Source organism: Bombus affinis, chromosome 18 (genome assembly GCF_024516045.1).
Source record: "Bombus affinis isolate iyBomAffi1 chromosome 18, iyBomAffi1.2, whole genome shotgun sequence".
NCBI classification, from domain to species: domain Eukaryota; kingdom Metazoa; phylum Arthropoda; class Insecta; order Hymenoptera; family Apidae; genus Bombus; species Bombus affinis.
Genome location: NC_066361.1, coordinates 2800100 through 2821409, shown reverse-complemented (window position 1 = coordinate 2821409; position 21310 = coordinate 2800100). Strand labels below are relative to the sequence as shown.

Here is a 21310-nt window from a genome sequence, read left to right as displayed (position 1 = left end):
AAAGTTGTCTTTTCCTCTTATCACTTCCGTTACATCTTCAAGATTTCTGTTTGATGTTTAACACACGCCTATGTATTTTCGAACATTTTATGTTTCTTTTTACATATACATATTTTTACCAAATTTTTTTACCTCTATATCTGTACAAATTATTAAACTGTTTTCGATTCGTCGAAGATAAATTGGAGTAAAATGAATCTTTAAGAAAATAGGATAAAAACTAAGTAATCTTGACTCTTTTCATTTCTTCCCAAACATAAATTGATAAAAATTTATATCTTCGAACAATTTGTTACTTTCTTTTTTTCCTTTCATTTTTTCCTTCTTGTTTCGTTGAAAATTCGTTCACGACTTTTTTCGACAGTTACTCATGATTAACCCAAAGGCCAATGAAAGCAGACGTATGTATTCAGACATGGTAGCCAGAGAAAGTCCACCAGGGAGATAGCCATAACTATTGATGTTCACCAAAGCAAAGAAAAAATCGAAACGAATAATCAATGCAACCGTCTTGCGCGACACGACTCTGGACAAGAGAGTAGCTTTGAACACTAGAGTAATTTTTTGATTGATACGTTACATCCCTTCTATCATGTAATATATGCAGAGAAAACATCCGTTTACGAGACACTTATTGGATGCAAAGAATACTATAATCGTTTACTTTCACTTTTTCACTGGTAATTGCAATGTACATACGACGTTTATGATTGATAGCTTTTGCATACCTGAAAAATCAATTTTACAAAATTATAATGAATAATTTTATTGTTATTATATCTATTACAGTGTCAATACCTTTTGACAACTATTCCGCTATATTTAGTGCATTAAATCATATTAGTATTATATTTCTGTAAATATTGTAATATTTATGATAGGAAGACACATATACTTACATTCTAAATACAGTTATAATTTTATTAAATTACATTTAATATGTACATGATGTGTTTTTATAGTACAGATCATTTATATACTTTGAGATTTACTCTGTACTAGATTTATTTATAATCAAAAATAAACATGCAAAAAACTAAACGATTATAATATAAAACTGTAACGTGAATTCCATGTGCAATATTTAAAAAATGATACAGTTGGGTAAATTATTTAATAGAATTGAGTTTCATCAAAATCATCTTGGTATTCTTCAACTATTTTTGCTTTGGTTATGACCTTACGTCTCTCCAATCTAATTCGTTTCTGTTCTTCGGTAAGAGTCTCAATGTTGAGAGGAAGAGTAATTATCTTTCTTGGTTCATTGTATTCGATATTAATACTACTACCATCTGGTAAAACAAGATGCACAGGAAAAGTATTTAAATACAATTTTCTATGCTTCTTCGTTATTGCTGTTGTCCAACAATTCAATTTCCTATGTAAGGATAATGCAGATCGTGCTGGTCGTAAAAGGGAGAATATATTCATTCTGAAATATGAATATATATTTAAAAGATCAATGAAAAACAGTAACTTAGCAACAGAAACAGTAATTTTATTTTGTCATTAGCAATCGATAAAATTATAATGGAAAATTACACATATCAATATCTACGCAAAGAGGTTATATTAATCATTGAAATTAAGATCTATTTGCGAATCATAATTTCACTACTACTTATTATATTCTTTACCTGTTATTTGACCATAACATTTTATAATCTTTCTCTGCAAATCTTTCTATAATCGAACTGAAAGTGAATTAAACTTACCTCTATTCTGAATAAACACTACTTCTCCGACTATATGTATACAACACGTTCTGTTACACGATTAGTGCACAATTCGGCCAGTAGATGGCTACGTCCTATCGAATCGAATTGAAATATCGATACTGTTTTAAATTGTAAAACCGTGGCGATTTCAACATGTCTTGTTTCGGTACGGGTGAGATATAAATTCGTTATTTCGTTATAAAAAGAAGTGAATTATTTGATTTCGCGAGTGATATTATACACGTGTATACATTTTGTTGTATAATTGCATGGCTTCGTAATTTTCATCGATGGATATACTGCGCATTGCTCAGGTAAGAATAAAATTTTAAATAACGTATGCAAATAGATGGGGTCATGTCGTCATGGGATCGGTAGCAATATCAGCGTCGTTTTTGCTATTTGAATCACAGATTAATGGATTTTCTTCCGATTTTTCGTAATTGTTACCAGGTATTCTATCATATTCTTTATGATCCCTGTGGAAAGTAATCGACATGTATATAGTTCTTCTTTATGATAAAAGGATAAATAAAAAGAGTGCAGTTGTGTGTAGTGAGTGATCCTATTTTTATGTGGCACACGTTTTCTTCAGTAATATATAATTAGTCTTCACTCGTTGCTTGTAAGATGTTAGTTTAATTAGTTCTGTTAGTAAAGATACAACACAACACACGTATACATACATAGAATTGTGCGCACACATACACACATGCAAATTGATTTACTCAAAATGGGCACACATCATTTATTTAAATCTTTCTGTGACTTCAAAATTTGGAAGGGATTTTATTGCTTTACTTTGTAGGAGTTCGATGAAGATCAATATAGTAGAAAGACAGAGAAATTATTAAAACTGTTGTCAGTTATAATAATTGGACAATACACAATCACTTTATTATAATTATACCTTTGATATAAAGGTAGTTCTAATATCATGCTGCATGCCTAAAAACCGCAGCACTATAAGACAAAATGTAATTTAAAATGCTTAATTTTGAAATGTAGCTTGAAATGTAGCAAAATTTTAAAATATTCATGTTTATAATTCGATCAAAGTGTACAAAGTCATGCAGATAATATTTATTGTAATTTCGAGGTAAACATATAAATGTAAAATCATAAACAATTACAGTTCTCAATAATTTATGAAAATTTTACTTTTTTGTAACTTTTATTTTCATACACTACCAATATCATTTGATATCTGCAATATTGTTTGACATATCAATGTGGTTAAAATTGTTATAATCAAGCTTTTTCCTCTTTTATTTATACATAATTAACAACCGAGATTCGTTAAAATATTTAAAAATATATCAAAATAATCATATTTACAACAAATACACTTCAAATTTTTCACTGGGTAAATTTTGTATAACTAACGTATACAATAGCGATATGTGTTAAAATGTTTTAAATACTGAACGCTGAATTTCCATTTCGCGACTGAAATGAAATTCTATACAACTTCTTTCTCTATCATATTTCTACTTCTGACTTCGGAAACCACAACAACACATATCTTTCAGAAGTGCCTCCGAGTCTTCGTCATATGAATTCTCTTGTTTATGCAGTATTTCGTTACTTCTTGCATTCTGGCTACCTACTCTGTAAGAATTTATGATTTTGCAAGCTCGTGCAACTTGGAAGGGAAAAATGCATGGTTGTGAGATGATTTTAAAACAAAATTGATGATGATAGGTACTTATATTCTGTTTTTGAGGTCAATCATCTGTTCACGGATAAATCTGTAAACAAATTTTTTTGCTGCCTCATATCTACGATTCATACTAGCGAAAGCATGTACACGTACTTATAAGAATTGAACTGATTTAAGCGGATAATAAGTAGTGCATATGAAATTTTCTATCAAATTTTACATATAGATAGATATGCATATTTATATATTAGCTTCTACATCATGTTGAGTTTTTGGCTCATTTATGAATAAGTAGTCAATATTAATTTTTGTTATGAAATAATTAAATATTAAGAATTAAGTAAGTAGAACTTATAAGACATGCAAATTATTCATCTTTTCACACGTGCAAAGACTATTACCAATGCAAAGTGATACCTAGAATTTTTGCTAATATCCCAATAGTGCATTAGTACAAACAACATGCAGCTTGTAGTATGTTTTTCATGTCTGCATATTAGTAGCTTTTTAATAAGTATAATTATTTTTATTATTTAAATGGTTGTTAGTTAAATGGTTTATGATGATGAAAAAATAAAGATAGAGATATACATACCTGTATAGTACATAGTGTTGTATAATGAAAAATATATCAAATGCGACTGAGAAAAATCCCAAACCAAATTTCGTGGGATCTCCGAAAATACTTTCCCAATCATCTAAAAGAAAAAGCTATCATTAGTTATTTGCCATTAAAACAGAATTGGTAGTAGTTTGAAGTTTTACATTTATTTGATATACGTTACCATAATTGTATGCATTAAGTATCATCTGTAGCATTGACAACATACCACCCGTAAAGTCTAAAAATATATTGCCAATACTCCAACCAACGGTGGATTTTCTTTTGTAGTTATAAAATGCTTGTGGAACGTATTTAATTAATGTTATACTCAATTTAACATAGCTACAATAATACAGAAAGTCAAGCCATTTTATCGTTGTTACTATAGCTAATATCATAGAAATTAAAATAAAGACTACAAATATTCCGTGAATAATACGTGCTGTGGTAGATACTCTTTGATTTCCTGTCTAGAAAGACAATATCTTCGTTAAAATTTAAAAAGATTTACAGAATTGCAATATGCTTATCTGCAATAAATTTTAATTAACTACCTCGTATATAAAGCACTGAATAATAGTTATCACAGTCGCAAATGTTGCGTGCAAAGCGAAGAAAATATCATTCACTTGTACAGGGTTTAAACCTTTTGGATATCTTCTAAAATACTCCAACTGAAAAGTGTGACATTAAGTAAGGCTGTGGTTAAAAAATACTATACCAATTGCATTTATTATACCATTTAACTTACCTCAACTACTGGTATCCAATACAAGCCACAGTTGAAAAGTGCATACAGAATAAAGCCAACCAAATTCAATGACAAATAATCGAAATTTAATCCTACAACACTTTTGCGTTTGTAATTACTGTATATCTGTGGATAGAAGCTTACACTCCATGCTAGAAAGTATATCCATCCTACTACGGTACTTATGTGATAAAGTATATCTGATTTTTCAATAGTCACTCTAACAAATGCTTGGGAGTAACTGTAAAAATACAAAATATTAGTCACTATGATAAAAACACAAGATTCTGTAACATAGTATTTAACAATTTTGTAATTCTTTTCTTACTTTAAATCAATTTTGTTTAATTGGTCTTGAGGTATTAAAATCACACTAAAAAGTGTCATTATTTTTTGGTGACAATTTTTAATTTTAATTAATTGAATATAAACTTTCCAATACGAATACCAAAATGCAATAATGGTAAAAGAAAATAAAGAGAGCAATTACGCTAAATTTGATTTTATTACAAATTTTGAAAATAGATAAATTAATATATTTATCGTAGTAGCTGGTGTATCATGTTTTAGTTAGAACAGATGAACACAGACTGATTGAACTTTCAATAGGGGAACCAATGACAAGTATAGGTCAGGAGGTTATCTGTATAAACCACTAAATACTAATGTATGTAACGTAGATCAAAATCTTTTGCAAGTTAATCATAAAAGTAAAGATTAATGTTACCTTTGACCACAACACAACAGTACTTGATAGTACTTGATGAAGTCAATTTGTTCTAATCTATTGTATTTTCATTTTTTGTAGATCAACGTGTTCCTTATTTACTAATTTAAATGTTTATTTGCAAATTAAAGAGAAATAAATAGTATGCTTTGGATTTTGATTTTAAAGATACTTATTCATTATATGATATATATACTTACTCTGTAACATTGTTAGGCGTGACATTAAGACTAATAATCGAGTGTCCTGCACTGCGACCATTTATAAGAATATCCCATTTCTTCTTTGTATCGTTTTTAGTAATATAGATACTGGATGTATTAACAGAAACTAAATCTGGATGTTGCACTTCTATTGTCACCGATACATCTTCAGACAAGTTCTTGCTGTATGAAAAAATTAAATAATTATTAACATTACTTTATGTTCTTTGTATTCTTTAATTAAATAACAATGTAGCTAATTTATAGTTACTCAGAAACACAGGAAAGTTTTATCTCAATTTGTTCTAACTATATTTTATATACTATTGATATATTATGGATATTACCGCTTTATATAAGAAACATGTCTAAACAGTAATGCAATATATGTAAATGAAACACACAACATAGTCAACAATGAACTCTTTGTGTTTCATTCAATAAACATGTTGTACTTGTTTCTTTTAGATAATCTTATTTTTATTTCTTTTATGTGAAAAATACTTACGTCAGGTACAACTCAAATGATTCTTGACTATCTACGTGAACTATTAAATCTTGATTTGATACCTTAAAATCTGCCCATGCCTTATCTGCAACTGAGGTATTAATCGTTATTTAACATAAGACAGAAAAATACAGTTAAAATCATCTTATGTAATATAATTTATAAATTGTTCCATACCTAGAATTGTGATAATCCCTATATACCACACGAAGGCCATCTTTTGTGGCTTCTGAAATAGATCAAACAGACCTTTAATCCCAAACTTTTCTTGAACCTTAGTTTTTGCATAACACTGTATCTAACTGTATTGATTAACTGTATTGATATCACTGTACTGATTGTGAGACAATTATACAAAGCAACCAGCAATTATGAAACAACTAGCTTGATAACAAAGTTATTAAAATTCTAATCTCAAAATATCACTACTATTTCGTGTTCTAATACAACAGTTCTAACTCGGTTCTAACAAGACTGACTAAATGAGATTCTATTCTATACGTCTAATCGAGAAGAGAATTTTTTAACTTCTAAAGGCTTTGACCGCTTAATACTCGGAAGAAACAAGGAAGTCATAGAAAGTGCCGGGCACTTTGTCGGATGCATGCTACTGATACAATCGGATAATCTGTACCAATCCTCCAGTTGTCATTCACGGTAGCCAGAATATGATAATGTTCCGTATATTTTCGGTCGAACATCGGGTACCGTTTGTTTAACAATTATTTAGAAAACCCGATTGCCACGTTAACGCGATTTCGAAGGATACGTTCGCTCGTACAGACATTACGACTACAAAAGCTCGGTTCCTATGGAAAGACACAGAGAGTATCGGTCGAACTTAACCTCGGAAGCGCGACGACCTCGCTGAAACATGCCACGAGGCGTTAAAGGCGATAAGACCTTCCGTTCTGCGGATTTTCAGCATTCCGTCCGAGTTTGGTCGAGCATATCGTTCGACTAGAGAAACTTGACATCACCGAATATTTCATGGCGACTCGACCGAAAAATCGATCGAGCCTGTACACTGTACACCTTTGAACCAGTTCTGAGTAAACGTAAATGGAAACTCCTGGCCCCTGGATAGCATGCATTCTCTGTTTATGTCATACAACGATGCAACAAAATGCGGTGCCGTGAGATGAGTTTGTGGCAGGGACGTAACGAAACCTCGTCTTCGACGAAAATTTATCGTACTTGTAAAATTTTCCACTACGATAGTTACATACAAATGAAGTAGGAAATTGTATTTTATGTATATCGATGAGGACCGACTTCGTTTAATATAAAACCAAAAGAATTGATTTATTTGAATCTGACGATGTCTTTCGAAAGTTTTGAAATTAATCTGATGTAAATTTTTCGCGAAATTACATATTCAGGTAGAAAAGAGTAAAAGAGGTTTCTCAGCCTCGTATCGAGATATTTGCATGTAAATTGCGAGGCGATGTCATTAACGAGTTCCATAACGCGATAGTTATCGTTTTGATACGCGATGTTTCATTATGCCGCGGTTTTTTTTCATTTCATCGCATTACATTCTTTTTCCTGCTGTTCATTTTCGTAATGCTCTCGGTAGACTGGCACCATCCTTTTTCTAGGCGAATTATAGACCTATTCGGAGATAATGGACCATCTATTTTTTTCATTATTTCTCTTCGCTGCTATAAAATGCTCCAATATTATAGCCACCCATATTATTTTCCTTCCTTTTTAGTTAACCTTGTACAATTAATCGTTTCACAGAGCTATATTATTCCATTGCTACGCATTTGTGAAAGTAGAAATTATTCTCGTTCAAATTTTTCTTGATTTTCAATTTCTTTTTCATTCATTCTTGAACGCGTGTTCTTTCTCTTACTGCTTGATCGACAATTATTTTTAACGCCACTTTGTTTAAAATATTCAAGGAAATATCTGTTATCAATTATTTTGCAACGGGGTTTACTCTTCGAGAAAAAATTATTTCTCGAGGCGAAGAACTTCTCGCTGTTAATGAAATCGTAGCCGTTAAATAAAACCGATGGTTCCACTAGAACGGAAAAAGGACGTTAAACGCGCGTTTAAGCACGTTCGAGCAAGATTCAGCGAGAATCAGAAAGCAGCCGATTTTCCGCGATAACGTTACGTTAATACTCTACTCTGCATTCGGCAATTCGGAAAATTCTGTTCCGACAAGTAGTTCGTGAGTGAACGGTACTCGTAAGCAGAGGGAGAGGCGGAGGCAGAGCTGGGTGGGCGTCTGTATACTCTCTCTACACATTTTGAGATAGAATAAATCGAAAGAGAGATCGACGTTCGAGTGCACTCCGTGTCCCAAAGGGGCCTTCGCGAAGCTTACACGGAAACAGCTCTGAAAGTCGATCGGCAGTCTGCTGCCGCTTTTGTTGACGTATACAGGCTACTTCGCCGTCAATATTTTCCTTTGCATCATAGCTGGCCGAGTCGAACAGACCTAATCCTTGAAGATAGTCCCGCCCCTCCCCCCTCCCTTTCCCTTTCTTTCCTTTCTATCGATTTCAATTCGTCTTCGATATGGATAAACAAGATTGTTCCTGGCCGGACGTTCGTCGATATACCTCCGAAATTATTCCTTCGAATCGTCCGCATGGAATTTCCCAGGAAATATTCCTTTCCTCGTTCTTTTCTTCAGATTTCAAGATTCGGGAGTGCCTGTCGGCGTATCCTGGAAATTTCCAAAGCGTTTGAAAATGTTTTCTTCGACGAAATGGTCCACGGAAATCTGCGAGCACCGTCCGCCGATCGATTTCGGATAAGCGAATAAACGTTTACTTATCGTCTACAATCTGCAGTATATGTTAAAACATCCTGTTGTTCGAACGACCTTCAAAATTCAAGAATTTCTATATCTCTTAAAAATATGCTTGGAATTCTACTCCTACTTCTTGTCTACCGTCTTTTCATTTTCAATTTGTTACCACAACAAGATCAGATAATTCGGTGTACGTTCGGATATATCGTGATAAGAACGTTCGAATCGGCTCGTAAAATCTTGAAATGATCTTTCATATTGTTTTGAATTCTATCTGTTCTTATCTATACGGATTCCCCAGTATTCTAGTTATTTGCTGCTTGATAAACTCAATACATTCGAATGGGTCGAGCGTCGATGAAGTTTTATCGACATTGTGGAAACATCGTTATTCACATTGAAAGTGGAAGGCACGAAATAAATATGACAGAAGAATTTTATCGATTAACGAGCAAGATGTTAATAAGCACCGTAATATTCCGAAAAAATGGAAGACGAATGAAAGATACATTACGTATTGACGATTGTTACGTATTCCCTCGTCAATCTTTCTATTTATTGGCACTACGATGTTTTCTTATCCGGAACGTACGTGTTTGCATCCGTTGGCCCCCTTTTTTAACCTTTTCGTTAGATATTTTTTACCATCGCATACGGTCGCGTTATCTTTCGGCCAGCAGTTGCATTATCCTTTCATCCTGGAAACAATTTCGCGAACAGTTTTGCGTGTGCAGTATTAAAGGCTAGTCCGCCAGGTAATAACGGTTAGCATAAATTAAAGATTAACTTTGCCGGCTGGATCGGGCAACGTAATGCTCGTTCCATGTTAATTTCTTATCGCCGGCAATTACTTAATCGCACGCAGTCAAATGCACGTTGAAGCCACGTCCCTGGTTAATTGGGATGTGAAGAAACACTCGTGGAACGAGCTTCGTTTCATGAAATCTAGCAACCGCGCTAATGAAAAGAAAACGAGACAGGGAAAGCAGAGTATGATAATCGTGGAAAGCTTACCGGTAGTTTAAGCAAAAAATACACGAAAATACAGATAACGTTTAGAGAATGTCAACTTCAAATAGAAATACTATTGCGTAAGATTGGCAAAACGTCGATTTACGGAACCGATTTGTTGCGTTTGCAATTTCAAAGTTATTGAGCGTTACTACGACGATTTTGTTGCGCAGGATGAAATTAGACTTTACAGTGTGAAACGCGCGTACCGATACCAGATGCAGGTCACACGTTTCGTGCGCCACGAACGACAATCATCATGAATTTCATACGGAAAATTTAAAAAATAACGGAAATAACGATCTCGCGGCAAGATTTTATACAGCAATATATTGCTGTTTTTCCATAATATTTCACGCGATTTTCATGTCTGCTGCGTGCTGCTGCCCTTATCTTAATATTTTAAAGCGTCTTATTTGTTCGGCACAGCGTTATCGCATTTCGTTTCACATTTTTAATTTAAATTAATCACAACGTTGCATAATCTGCTGGGGCGTAACGCACGAACGTATATATTTCTCTAATATGTACATTATGTCTATTTTGGACCGAATGATTCAGTTCAATTCAGTTCACTCCAAGTTCATAGATCAAATTCCCGCTTCGCTTCTGTTAATATCCCGCAAACATTAACTTGGTGTTTCGAACACATTACATCTTCCTTCTCGTCACTTGATATATTCCCTGGCTTTCCAGTCTTGCTTTTTCTTTATATCGTACCGTTCTCCAATGTAAATTCACGAGCTTCGTTGCGCCGGTCTCGCCTATTTCACGAACCCGATCCTTATAGAATATTAATGTAGCTCTGCGTACTCCATTGCCGTGGAATCGCATTTCTCTGGACGGTTTTGATAACGCGAAATCGCAAGTAATAACGTACGCGAGATAAAAGATTTTATTCCACCGTTCCGCCGGGTTAACGTATTCTAATTAACGATCGACTCGGTACAGAGATCTGATAGTGACACTTGTAGCGATATCGCTGGATAAAGCGTTGCGCGAAAGTAGAAACAGATAGCAGAAAAGGTTGACCGATTCCATCGGACGATCGTTCGATCGTGTAATTTTCCCGGGTAAACCGAAACTTGTATTCCTAATGTCGCCTGAACCCATTGCTTCGGCACGTCGGTTCGTATCCAAGGGAAACTTCTTTTTCCCAGTGTTTCAGGCGTTCCAGCCGATTTCCAATGTAAATTTACAAGCTCGTGGCGGCAGTTTGGCTCGGTCTGCGGATTCCATTCCTATCGAATATTAATGCTCGGAACGCGGTCTGCTTTTGACCTTTTCCGAGATCCGATTTTACGAGGTACGATCGAAAACAAGAAGAAAGAACAAAACAACGGACGACCCGCGTCGGCCTAGTTTTGAGCAATATTACCCCACGATACATACGCTCGAACGCTACCTCGAAAAAATCTCCTTCTCTTCTTTCTCATTTTCTCCGTTCTCTCCTATATACACTCGAAAAATTTCGTTCGACGGCCAAACGAAAATGGGTTTTTGGAACTGTTGGCGGTGACAGTGGTCGACGGGCCGCCTGCTCGAAAACTTAATTACTCGCTCGGACGAAGAAAGTTCGGACGGCGAGGAAATTTATTCTTCGTTATTACGATCGTTCGCCGTGCTGTCAGCATCTCGAACGAGTTCCGAACTTCCTGTCCTGAGATTTATATCTGATTTTGTTAATTCCGGAGAAAGCGTTTCAAAGAAAGTTTCCCAACGTAATTCCTTAACGAGCGTTTTTCATTTCAGATATTCCTTTCATCGTGGTACATCTTACCGCTCAACGATATTATCTCCGCTGGTTCATAATGGTATCATCGGTAAAAGAGAATGCCAGATCGCTGCGGCCAAAGTAAGTAATGTAACGTACGAAAAAGGAGTACAATTTTTTATAATAAATTTACAGGACCGTGCGCATTAACAATACGATTATCTTGACGAGTCATAAGAGACATAATTTATAATTGAATAACTATAATTTAATAATGTATAAACTAATAAAACGATCTAGGGCAGAGTATGTTACGAACATTGATACATGCCGCGATAGAAACGTAAAAACGCGCGTAATTGATTACTCATTAAATACATGTATTATTAGAGTATGGAAGATACTATCGACGCTTCTTCCTCTTACGATTTTATTATTTTATCTAAGACACGATCGAGTAAAAGCTTGTTTATCTTGCGGTTTATCTTGCGGATCTTGCAGTTGAAATGTTTCAAACGGTCATACAAGAGATAGCTAGTAATAATTAAGGAGGTCGATAAGTCGATCGATCGATCGACCGCCTTGATGTTTCAGCGTTCCCTTTCGTTTGATCCAAATACTTGTCTATTTTCTACCATGATTGAAAAAGATCATAACCGTTACATATTCGTAATGAACATAATTATTCCGCGAATAAATTGCGCCAATGAAGATATCCTAGATTTGTGTGACTTGGTGTCGTTGCCGAGTACGAACCATTCGCGTTACGTTACATATTTCGTAAATGTTTGAACGCGATGCCAAAGGCAATGATTTCTTAAATCGATTACGCGAAAGGGACGGATGAATGGAAATACTTTCGAAAGTACGTGGACACGCGAAACATTCGCGAAAAAGGAATATTTATTATTTCGAAATAGCTCGCTTCTTCGCGGAGATACTTTTCGAAGCAGTGACCAGTTTGAGATGCGTCTACCTTAATTGAAGCGTGATACGTTGCTCGTGTGTTGCATTTTTAATTCCGTTGTTAAAAAAAGCGAAACGTTGTCGAGCTCGTGAGTCTGCCTGATTATACGCTTGCTTCCATCCGCGCGTTTATAATTATTTCTCTCAACGGCAGATGAAAATTCGGGACGGAAGATCTTTGGACAACAACGGGAAGAAGAAATAAAAACAGAGGTGCCTCGACAAAGTTTTTAACCGACATGACGGAACGAATTATGACTAACGATAGAATATAAAAGCGTACGCGTGGAAACACATTACAGATAATGAAAATGAATTATGTTCATCTATAAATCATAACGCGAACGTATTGCTTTATCACTCATTGTCAGTAAACAAATTATTTCGAGTATCCAATAAATACGCGCGCGCTCGAAAATAAATTTCCAATTATTTTCTTCGTCCATTCTGTCAACGTGAAGAGCTTGATAAATGTTAATTCATCGTTGGTCATTCGGTCGATAAATAAAAATAAAAGCGATGAAAGAAATATGCACCGCATTAATATTACGCATTATAATGCTCGAAAAAGATTCCTGGAATAGGTACATTATTTCTGGAATTAAAATGTCGTATTAATTCCGTTTTTCTTTTTTTTTTTTTTTTCATCCCCCCAACGGAGCGAATCGTAATTTCGCAGCTCTCCAGATGGAATAAAATTATCCTGATAACGCGAGCTTCAACAGCGTAGTTCCGCTGAAATTGATTTAATCATTTTTCGAATAGCACTAACATTACCTTTAATTCGGCGACGATCGATCGATATCAATCATTCCTCTTTCCCAATAAATTACCGTTGTTATGTAAGTTAAAAGAAATTATAATTAAAATACTAGTCGATTAATTACACGAATCACTAGAAATCTAATCTATATCCATAAAGATAGTCTATCGTTTTTATCCTACAATTAAGTTTAATATATCGTTACAGCGGGATCGATAAAATTGCTTTGGAGATAACTCAGGAAGATTAACGAGAAATTTTTCTATGGTATTATAAGTTTGTATATATATCTTCTTGATCAATGGACTGTTCGAATTTGATCCTTTATAAGTCTCTAGGAATTTCAGAAAAGATAATGAATTATAGGGGCAAAGTAACAGCCGCTAATTATCGTGAGATTCTTTAGCGATAATTAATCTTGAACGCTTTGTTGTATACAACCCGCTACGTCGCCATTAATTGACCCTTTTCTGGAGTTAAATGATTTATCGTTTCGCGTGAATCACTCTGTCAACTTGTACGCCATGTCATTCTGATATTGAAAAATTAAGACGTCGACCACCGATCGGCTCGACGAAATTTAGAAAGCCGCATTTTTCATCGTTCCTCCGCCCGACTATATTCTAGATATTTCTACTCCTTACTCGACAATGATACGTTCTTATCCATTACGACACTGCACTATTTCCTGCGACCTTGTTGCTTCAAATAAGAACTATTTTCTACACTTGGCAGCGTTTCTCGCAAAACTCAAACAATCGTAGGAGTCGTAATAGCTCTTTTCATATGTAGTTTTTCTAACTCTTTATCTTGTCTTGCTTCGGTTACAAACAACGTCGCTATCGATTGGCGGAACGACGATTTTTAGGCGTGTCACGTGGAAACGGTGTTGTTCATTTACGAATGCCTGCTCGTATACGATCGTAAATTTAAAATTCTGTTTAGTTAGAACGTATAATTAAATGACTAAATCAACTAATTCTCACGACCAATTGTAAAAGAAGCATCATAAATTACAATTGCTATCGGGCAATCGATTTAATTCTTCATCCATCGTCGATATAAATATATATATGCTATATAGATAACTATCGTTCTTAGACAACGATAAGCTGATAATAGGTGATGAAAATATCTCTTCTTTTGATTCCACTTAATTCGATAAACTTATCTGATGGCAATCCCTTACCGCTTCGATATTATCGTCTGTTCTTTTCTCACAACAGCGTCTATGTTTAATAATAGATCATGTGCCGTTATATACACAAGGCGTCTCGAATCGAAAATATGTCGACGGAGTTTCAAGAAATTCATGTCGTCGGTTACGATTTGCAAAGTACTTTACTTGCGAAAGCTGTCAATGGCGTTTGGCAGCGTATCGCGTGTATAGAAACGTGTCAATGACTTTTGTATTCGGCCTCGTTTCCCGGTTTCCACCAACCGACGAGTACCGAATCGATTTCGATTTCACGGCCAGTTTCACGGGAATTATATTGTGTTAGAGAATCGACGAAAGTGGTGGACGTGTGCTCATTGCGAATTTTTGTCAATTCGATCAATTTACTCCGTCCCCCCCCCCAAAAAAAAAGAAAAAAGAAAAAAGAGAAAGGAGAAAATACAACTCGGTTATTTCTTCTCGAGCACTTTTGAGATCTTTCTTTCGAACATGATTTGCAACTTAAAAAAGTTTAATTTCCAAACAAGAAAGCTGTACGCGTATATAATGTATAATGTCAAGTTTACGAATCGTATTTATAACTGTTAAAACTTCTTGCAACTCGACCATTCCCTTCCTATTTTTCTTTGCTCAACTGTATTAAAAGTCTTTCCATGTTCACCGCTTTATTAATTGAAGGGTAAGACTTTAGGAGTGTTTTAGCATAACTCGAGTTGCAGCGAGTAGGAGAGGTCTAATCAAATGAAGGTGGAATAGCGTATATTATGGCAGGTTCTCGTTTCTAGAAATTATAATATATAAATTTTCACGTAGAATGAGAATCAAAATTTTCAGCTAACGCTTAATATCCAATGTTTAATCTCTATCCTACATGCGGAATAATATATCACGTTCGTTCTATCGTCCGTAACAGATCGCAAGACAGAGACATAGACGGAATAAAGTGCCATTCGATGCTTGTTCGGTAATTCGTGACTGATTTATTCATCGGACGTTGACTCAAATTCCGCATCCTTGGCTAAACGGTCAATTTATTTCTCCAACGTTTTGTCCAGTTTTTATTAGATCACGATTTACGAATAAATTGCTCCGTGGCTTCGCTCACTCACCTGTCGAATTTCGTTCGGCCGCGATAGATCAGGTGACAGTTAAAGCCTGCAGTAAGCGAATCCGATACAGAGACGTCCAATTTCTCCGCGCTTTAAAAACCTCTTTCCTCTCTTTCGAGCTACCTGCAAGAACAAGCTTTCCATTAAAACTCGTCGAGACCGACGTGTTTCTTCCGACGACGAACGGAAACGATTTAATTTGTCTGCGATACTTTTTATAGTGGCTTCGTTAACTTCTATGCGATTTAATTGATCAATCTCGAATCGTCGATTCATTGAATTTTTCGAATTTTGTTCCTCGACGTAATAATTACTTTGCTATTCATTTTAATATAATTGATGCAAATCTTTCGCGTGATTCGTGACTATGATCGAAGGAAAAATTTAAGAAATGTACGACGATATACCTGTCTATCGTGACGCTCACCCGTCTACGTTTCTTCCAATCATCCAGTCATTCGGTGCAATTTCATCCAGGCGAGCACGCACTCTCGACGCCCAGTTTGTCCACATTCAATGACTCCAGTTTGCCGATCGCAAAACTTCTCAGGGCTTCAGCCTTGAACTTGCAACGAAACTGTCCCTCGTTCGCACCCGATATTTTTTCCGACTTGGTCCAAACATCGGCTCTTCTTCTCTAGGTCGAATCGCCTATTCTCTTCTCCTATCAGTACTCTCTCTCTCTATCTATCTCTCTCTCTCTCTCTCTCTCTCTCTCTCTCTCTCTCTTTACCGAAACGAGAGAAACTCGAACGTTTTGTATGCGCGATCACGGCGAAACATTATCGGTCAGAACGACGACGAAAAATAACCCAGCCCGAGGTATAATTATGACGAAATCGCTGGCTCGTTCAAGGTCTCGGGCAAATTCTATCGAAAGTAAAAGGAGAACGGCTCGTTCCTTTTTTCCCTCGCCCGACCGAGATATCGTCGAACGATAGAGGAGAACACTATCGCATTGGCGAACGCGATTCGCAATGGCTAGCGCGAGCCTGTCGTACGTACATATAAATCTGTCGTAAGAGCCTCTCCCCTCCCGGCAAAATCCTCCCTCTCCGACCCGTCCCTTTCCCATACGACGCTCAATTTCATGACCGTCTCGGCTATCTCGGCTTTTCCCAATGTGCTTTTACCGTCTCTTCTGTGTTAGATCCTATAGATTATTCGATCATAACGCCAATTTCTGCCTATCTGTTTTCAACGGAATTTTATAGAAATCGTCTTACGATCGGATAATCTATGAATCTGAATTCTGTTTCGAACGGTGCGATAAACCAATCGCGTTAAACCAACGTCGTCGATAGATATAATCTTTGAACAACATAGGAAATACATTTTTCTTGTGTTTTAATGCCAAGGAATTAAGGATTTGGAAGGAAATTAATGATAAATCTAGCAATGATAAACAACGATACGTTATTTACGCGAATCCAGCCATTAACGTTAAAACGTTGGCAAACAAATCAATTTGTCTTTAACTTTCCCTGATCCTCGATTGAATTTTTACTCTCCGCTTGATAGACAAGATAAAATATCCCTCTAAAAGTAAATTGATTCCAACAATCGACAATGATTAGCTATTAAAACAAGCAAGATAAAAAACCAATAAAGTTGACAAAATAATCGATTGAAAAACAACGGTCAATATCTTGCGTGTACCATACAATTTATGTTATTGTTGCGGCAGATAAGTTTGATACTAGGAAATATGTACTAAAAGAACGTAATGTTAAAGCTGATGAACGAGCGGTGTTAATAGTACGAGTTGTTCCCTCCCTCCTTTTCTCCTTCTCACTCTCTCTCCCTCTCCCTCTATTAATATATTACAATATTACTAAATTATATTAGACCGTTCACCAGAGGTTATTGACTTGTATCGGACATCTATTTTCATCTATATGTACATATATATATGTACGTATATATATGCATGTAATATATATAATATATAATACATATAATTTGTGGCTAGCTCAGCGAATCGAGGGACCAATAGCTTCTAATTGATCGTGAATTACAATGGCTATATTTAGACTAACGGTTTCGCAAAAACTCTATGGGTAATTGGTTCGATCATGATTCCTCTGCGTATATTTTCTTCTGCTGGACGAAACCTTTGAAATCGTTAAAACTATATTTGTCAAAACTTGTCAGTAGATTCGGTATGTGAGAAATATTTATGAGTTCGTGCTGTTTCGTACCTACTGGCATATACTAGTGGCCAGTCTCTATTTCTAAAGGAAGTGGTCTGATTTCGCAATATTTGCAACGACGGCGTAACATATCAAAGAACTTTGCGATTAAACCTTTGATGTAATATCTTCCGATGATTGCGTGTATATTGGCGATGGGAACTTTTGTTTCTTGGTAATCGTACAGCTATTCATTCGCCGATCGACGACATACGGAATCGCGATGTACTTACCTGTATTGACACGCCAATGGATCAGTCGGTCTCGATTGAATTTAATTGGCCAGGTCGCACGTTCGTTACGTCTAGGCTAACACGGAATCGTCGAAACTGGTTCACGCGCAGTTTCGATACCGTGATCTCCGCGTTATCCTCGTTTCCGAAAATTTCGATGGAATCGGAAACGTAGCACGACGAAATTAAAGGAAATTTTCAGTTTGCAGATTCGGTACAATGCGATTGAAACACGGCTTTAATCGAAAATATATTACTGCCGTACATTATTGGGTACTTTGGAGTAATTAAATTTTCAGTTGGCACACGAGGATCGAAATTCTATCGCGAAAAAGGATTATAAAATACTTAATAATATATTAATACCAGTTTATATTTTTATTCTTTAAGTCTGGAGTTACCTGAATTTTTTCCTATTGCGTGAGACGTCGCAATGTTTATATTTATAATGACTTGGTAAAAAGAAGGACTTCTCATTTATCTGCAGATAAGAAAATGAACTGCAAACGATAAGTATGGAGAAGATTGACGGTATAGATACGTCGGACAAGTCGCCTCGTGATGTCATCGAATGACGAAGCGGATTTTCTTCAACATGTAGCTTACAGTATGCTGCTTCGATCGCGCAGATTGCACGATTTTGGCACGAATTCCGGAACTGCGTTGGCTGTTCCGCTAAATCTCTGGCTTGCCAGCGAAAAAACATAAATTGTCGAACCGTTGAAAAAAAAAAAAAGAAAAGAAGAAGAAGGGAAAATAAAGAGCGGCACGAAGGGAGAAGGAAGTAAAGAAGGGGAAAATTCAGAGGCAACAGGAACAACCGTGTTCTCAACGTGATATAGAATTCGTGAAATTAAATCAGGTCTGACGCAAAGTTTTCGGTAACAAATGCCGCTTGGTTTTCTTGTTTGTTGTTTGAACGCGTCGACATGGATCCAAGTTCTCTACTCGTAAACCTATGCATACGAGAATTGTTTGTTGATTAAATTATTACCTTCGATAACATGGTTATGTACGATTGATATTGGATATCCTTGAATACAGTGTGAACGAACGTATTACGTTCAAATTCATTTGAATAGCGATTAGAAATTTTTGAAAAATCAAACGAATGAATGGAATATGCTGACGTTTCCTCGATAGCGCTCTAAATTACAAAAATTTCGGATTATCTATTTGAACTAGCAAGATAACCAAATAGAGCTGATAAAGGAAACTTTTCAACTCGACGTTACGTTGCTCGCGCAATAGCCATAATTGCTAGTCATTTCGTTAAAGTTAAATAATACGTGTGCAGGACGATGTAAATTCTCATCGGTCACGAGACGAGATCGAAGGGAAAAACGCGCGTTTTTGGCATCAGTTCCAAAGTCGACGACCAACATTCCTCTAAATCTCCGATTGGACACAGCTAAACTAAAAAATAACAAGCAGTGTTATAGAGAAAACAAAGAGAAGGAATAACGTCAAACCACAAAGTAAAGTTTCTGTTTAATGTAAAAGTGTGATTAACAGATTCCAATAATTCCGCGAGGAAAAATGAATTTCGAGTTACTAGCATTCTAAGGTATGCGTGTCAGAAATCCGAGAACATTAGCAGCTTTGGGTGACGACGGAGTTGAGTTACGGAGTTGTCGACGAGGCAAATTTGTGACGTAATATATACGAACAATGCAGGAACAGTACCGTATATGTAAATAACGCTACGCTATTACGAAAATTATTGCAAATATATAAAATATTGATACTACAAATAAAAGCCGTTAGTTCCTAAGGCAATCGTATACAGTTAGTAGGTATTGGTGAAAGCAGTGGTTAATATTAATTAGTATAATTGGTATAATAGAACAACAACTGAATGCGAAGGAAAATCGATTCTGAGTTAGGTGACTTTAAGTCTATTTGTTTCTTAATTCTAAAAGTTTATGTAAATTTGACCAGGTTTTAGCTATTCGTTACAAATGGAATTAGAGCGATACAGATATATTCCTGGTTTCAGTTTCAGAAAAATAAGGAACCTTTTGATCGGGTATGCATACTAGTATCTACGTATGTACTCGTGGATGATGTATACTTATCGCGTGTACGTGGAGATTCTCCTTCGAGTGGATAATTTGATCGATCGGTCGACGATCGATGCAGCCGTGGTTGTGCAGTGTGCCGATCAGCAGGAAAGGAAGTGATTCTCACCTGATCGTCCGCTTTATTTTTCGTGGAATATCGTGTTCAGGTGAACAGTGGTGCGCAACTGTCAGGCCGCGTGCGGCCTGTTATGCGGTCCACGCTTGGAACGCGGCTCGTTACGTCGCAACGCGGTCTCATGTGCCGCGTGCGGTCCACCGCGTGCAGTCGTGCGGCTTGCGGTACTTTACGCGAACCTCCGAAATTTAAAGCTTCTGCGGAATTTTGCGTTCTAACGATTCACGACCGGCTTGCACGTTGACGCGATGGAGAACCACGGAGCACGCTCGGCGAACCTTCGCGTACCTCTTCGTGCGGCCGCCTCTCTTTCGGTCAACAACCACTTACAGCCGATAACGATCACGATCGCTAAAACTATCTAAGACGCTGTAGATATTTGAGGAAGAATAACGCGATAAAAAGTAGAGGCGAGAGATAGAGTTACGCATATCGTAGAGGCAAGTAGCCGAGACGAAAATTTAGGGGATTACCAAGCATTCGATTGGCATAGAGTCGACACTCGTCCTTGGTTCGTTTCTTTTAATTTTTTATATATCTTGAAACTCGAAGACAAATTACGTGACGAGTTATCTACTTACTTCGTTAGTAAGACAATTGAAGATCACGCGGGAAAAATTCATGTCACTCGGTGTTTGAAAAGAAGTAATTGAGGAAGGGAGTAATCTGATGACGAAGCAACGAGCATTTTCATTTTTTCAAATTTAACGAGATGGCGGAGAACATTGCCCGCGACATATTCAGCTCCGAATAAGTTACATCGCTACTGAGTGCAAGCGGTGTACCGCTGTAGTCCAACTTCTCTTTCACGTAGATTACAGCGTTACTTGGTAGTTCGTTAAATGGATAAATCGCAACGGTTCATTCCGAAAAATAAAAAGGTGTCTAGTAGTAATACCGGAAGGAGAACTGTGATCAGAGGAATGAAGAACCAGAGACGTCTTTTACACGGGCAGCGTTCTCCGTTTCCTTTTTTACTCTTTCACAATCGGGAATATA

General features: G+C 36.2%; 2 protein-coding genes across 7 annotated transcripts; both read right to left on the bottom strand.

The window, feature by feature from the left end:
- Positions 1 to 907: 907 nt before the first annotated feature.
- LOC126926641 (39S ribosomal protein L55, mitochondrial) lies at positions 908 to 1863 on the bottom strand. The gene is made up of 2 exons (XM_050743078.1): positions 1716 to 1863; positions 908 to 1432 (listed from the first exon to the last, which is right to left on the bottom strand). Exon 2 carries the CDS (start codon positions 1429 to 1431, stop codon positions 1114 to 1116), a length of 318 nt encoding a protein of 105 aa, XP_050599035.1. The 5' UTR covers position 1432; positions 1716 to 1863; the 3' UTR covers positions 908 to 1113.
- A 43-nt stretch (positions 1864 to 1906) lies between these two features.
- On the bottom strand, positions 1907 to 16686 carry LOC126926613 (cystinosin homolog). Of its 6 annotated transcripts, none has more exons than XM_050743005.1 (10): positions 16095 to 16686; positions 15688 to 15810; positions 6352 to 6403; positions 6175 to 6265; positions 5664 to 5849; positions 4737 to 4977; positions 4540 to 4659; positions 4167 to 4455; positions 3977 to 4079; positions 1907 to 2197 (listed from the first exon to the last, which is right to left on the bottom strand). In XM_050743005.1, the coding sequence occupies exons 3-10, from the start codon at positions 6389 to 6391 to the stop codon at positions 2074 to 2076; spliced, it is 1194 nt and encodes a 397-aa protein (XP_050598962.1). In that variant the 5' UTR covers positions 6392 to 6403; positions 15688 to 15810; positions 16095 to 16686; the 3' UTR covers positions 1907 to 2073. The 6 variants fall into 6 exon arrangements, with proteins under 6 accessions (XP_050598962.1, XP_050598963.1, XP_050598959.1 ...); XM_050743006.1 differs by having other exon boundaries at positions 16115 to 16686; XM_050743002.1 differs by lacking the exons at positions 15688 to 15810; positions 16095 to 16686 and adding an exon at positions 7021 to 7251.
- Positions 16687 to 21310: the final 4624 nt, after the last annotated feature.

Bases quoted from the DNA above. Each gene is read 5' to 3' on its own strand.
- LOC126926613 (XM_050743002.1), bottom strand. From the start codon at position 7,050: ATGTTTCAGCGAGGTCGTCGCGCTTCCGAG. The intron at 5,850-6,174 runs GTAAGTATTTTT...TTTTTCATACAG, and splicing joins TCATTTGAGTTGTACCTGAC to CAAGAACTTGTCTGAAGATG. The intron at 4,978-5,663 runs GTAAGTATATAT...GTATTTTTACAG, and splicing joins ACGCCTAACAATGTTACAGA to TTACTCCCAAGCATTTGTTA.
- LOC126926641 (XM_050743078.1), bottom strand. From the start codon at position 1,431: ATGAATATATTCTCCCTTTTACGACCAGCACGATCTGCATTATCCTTA.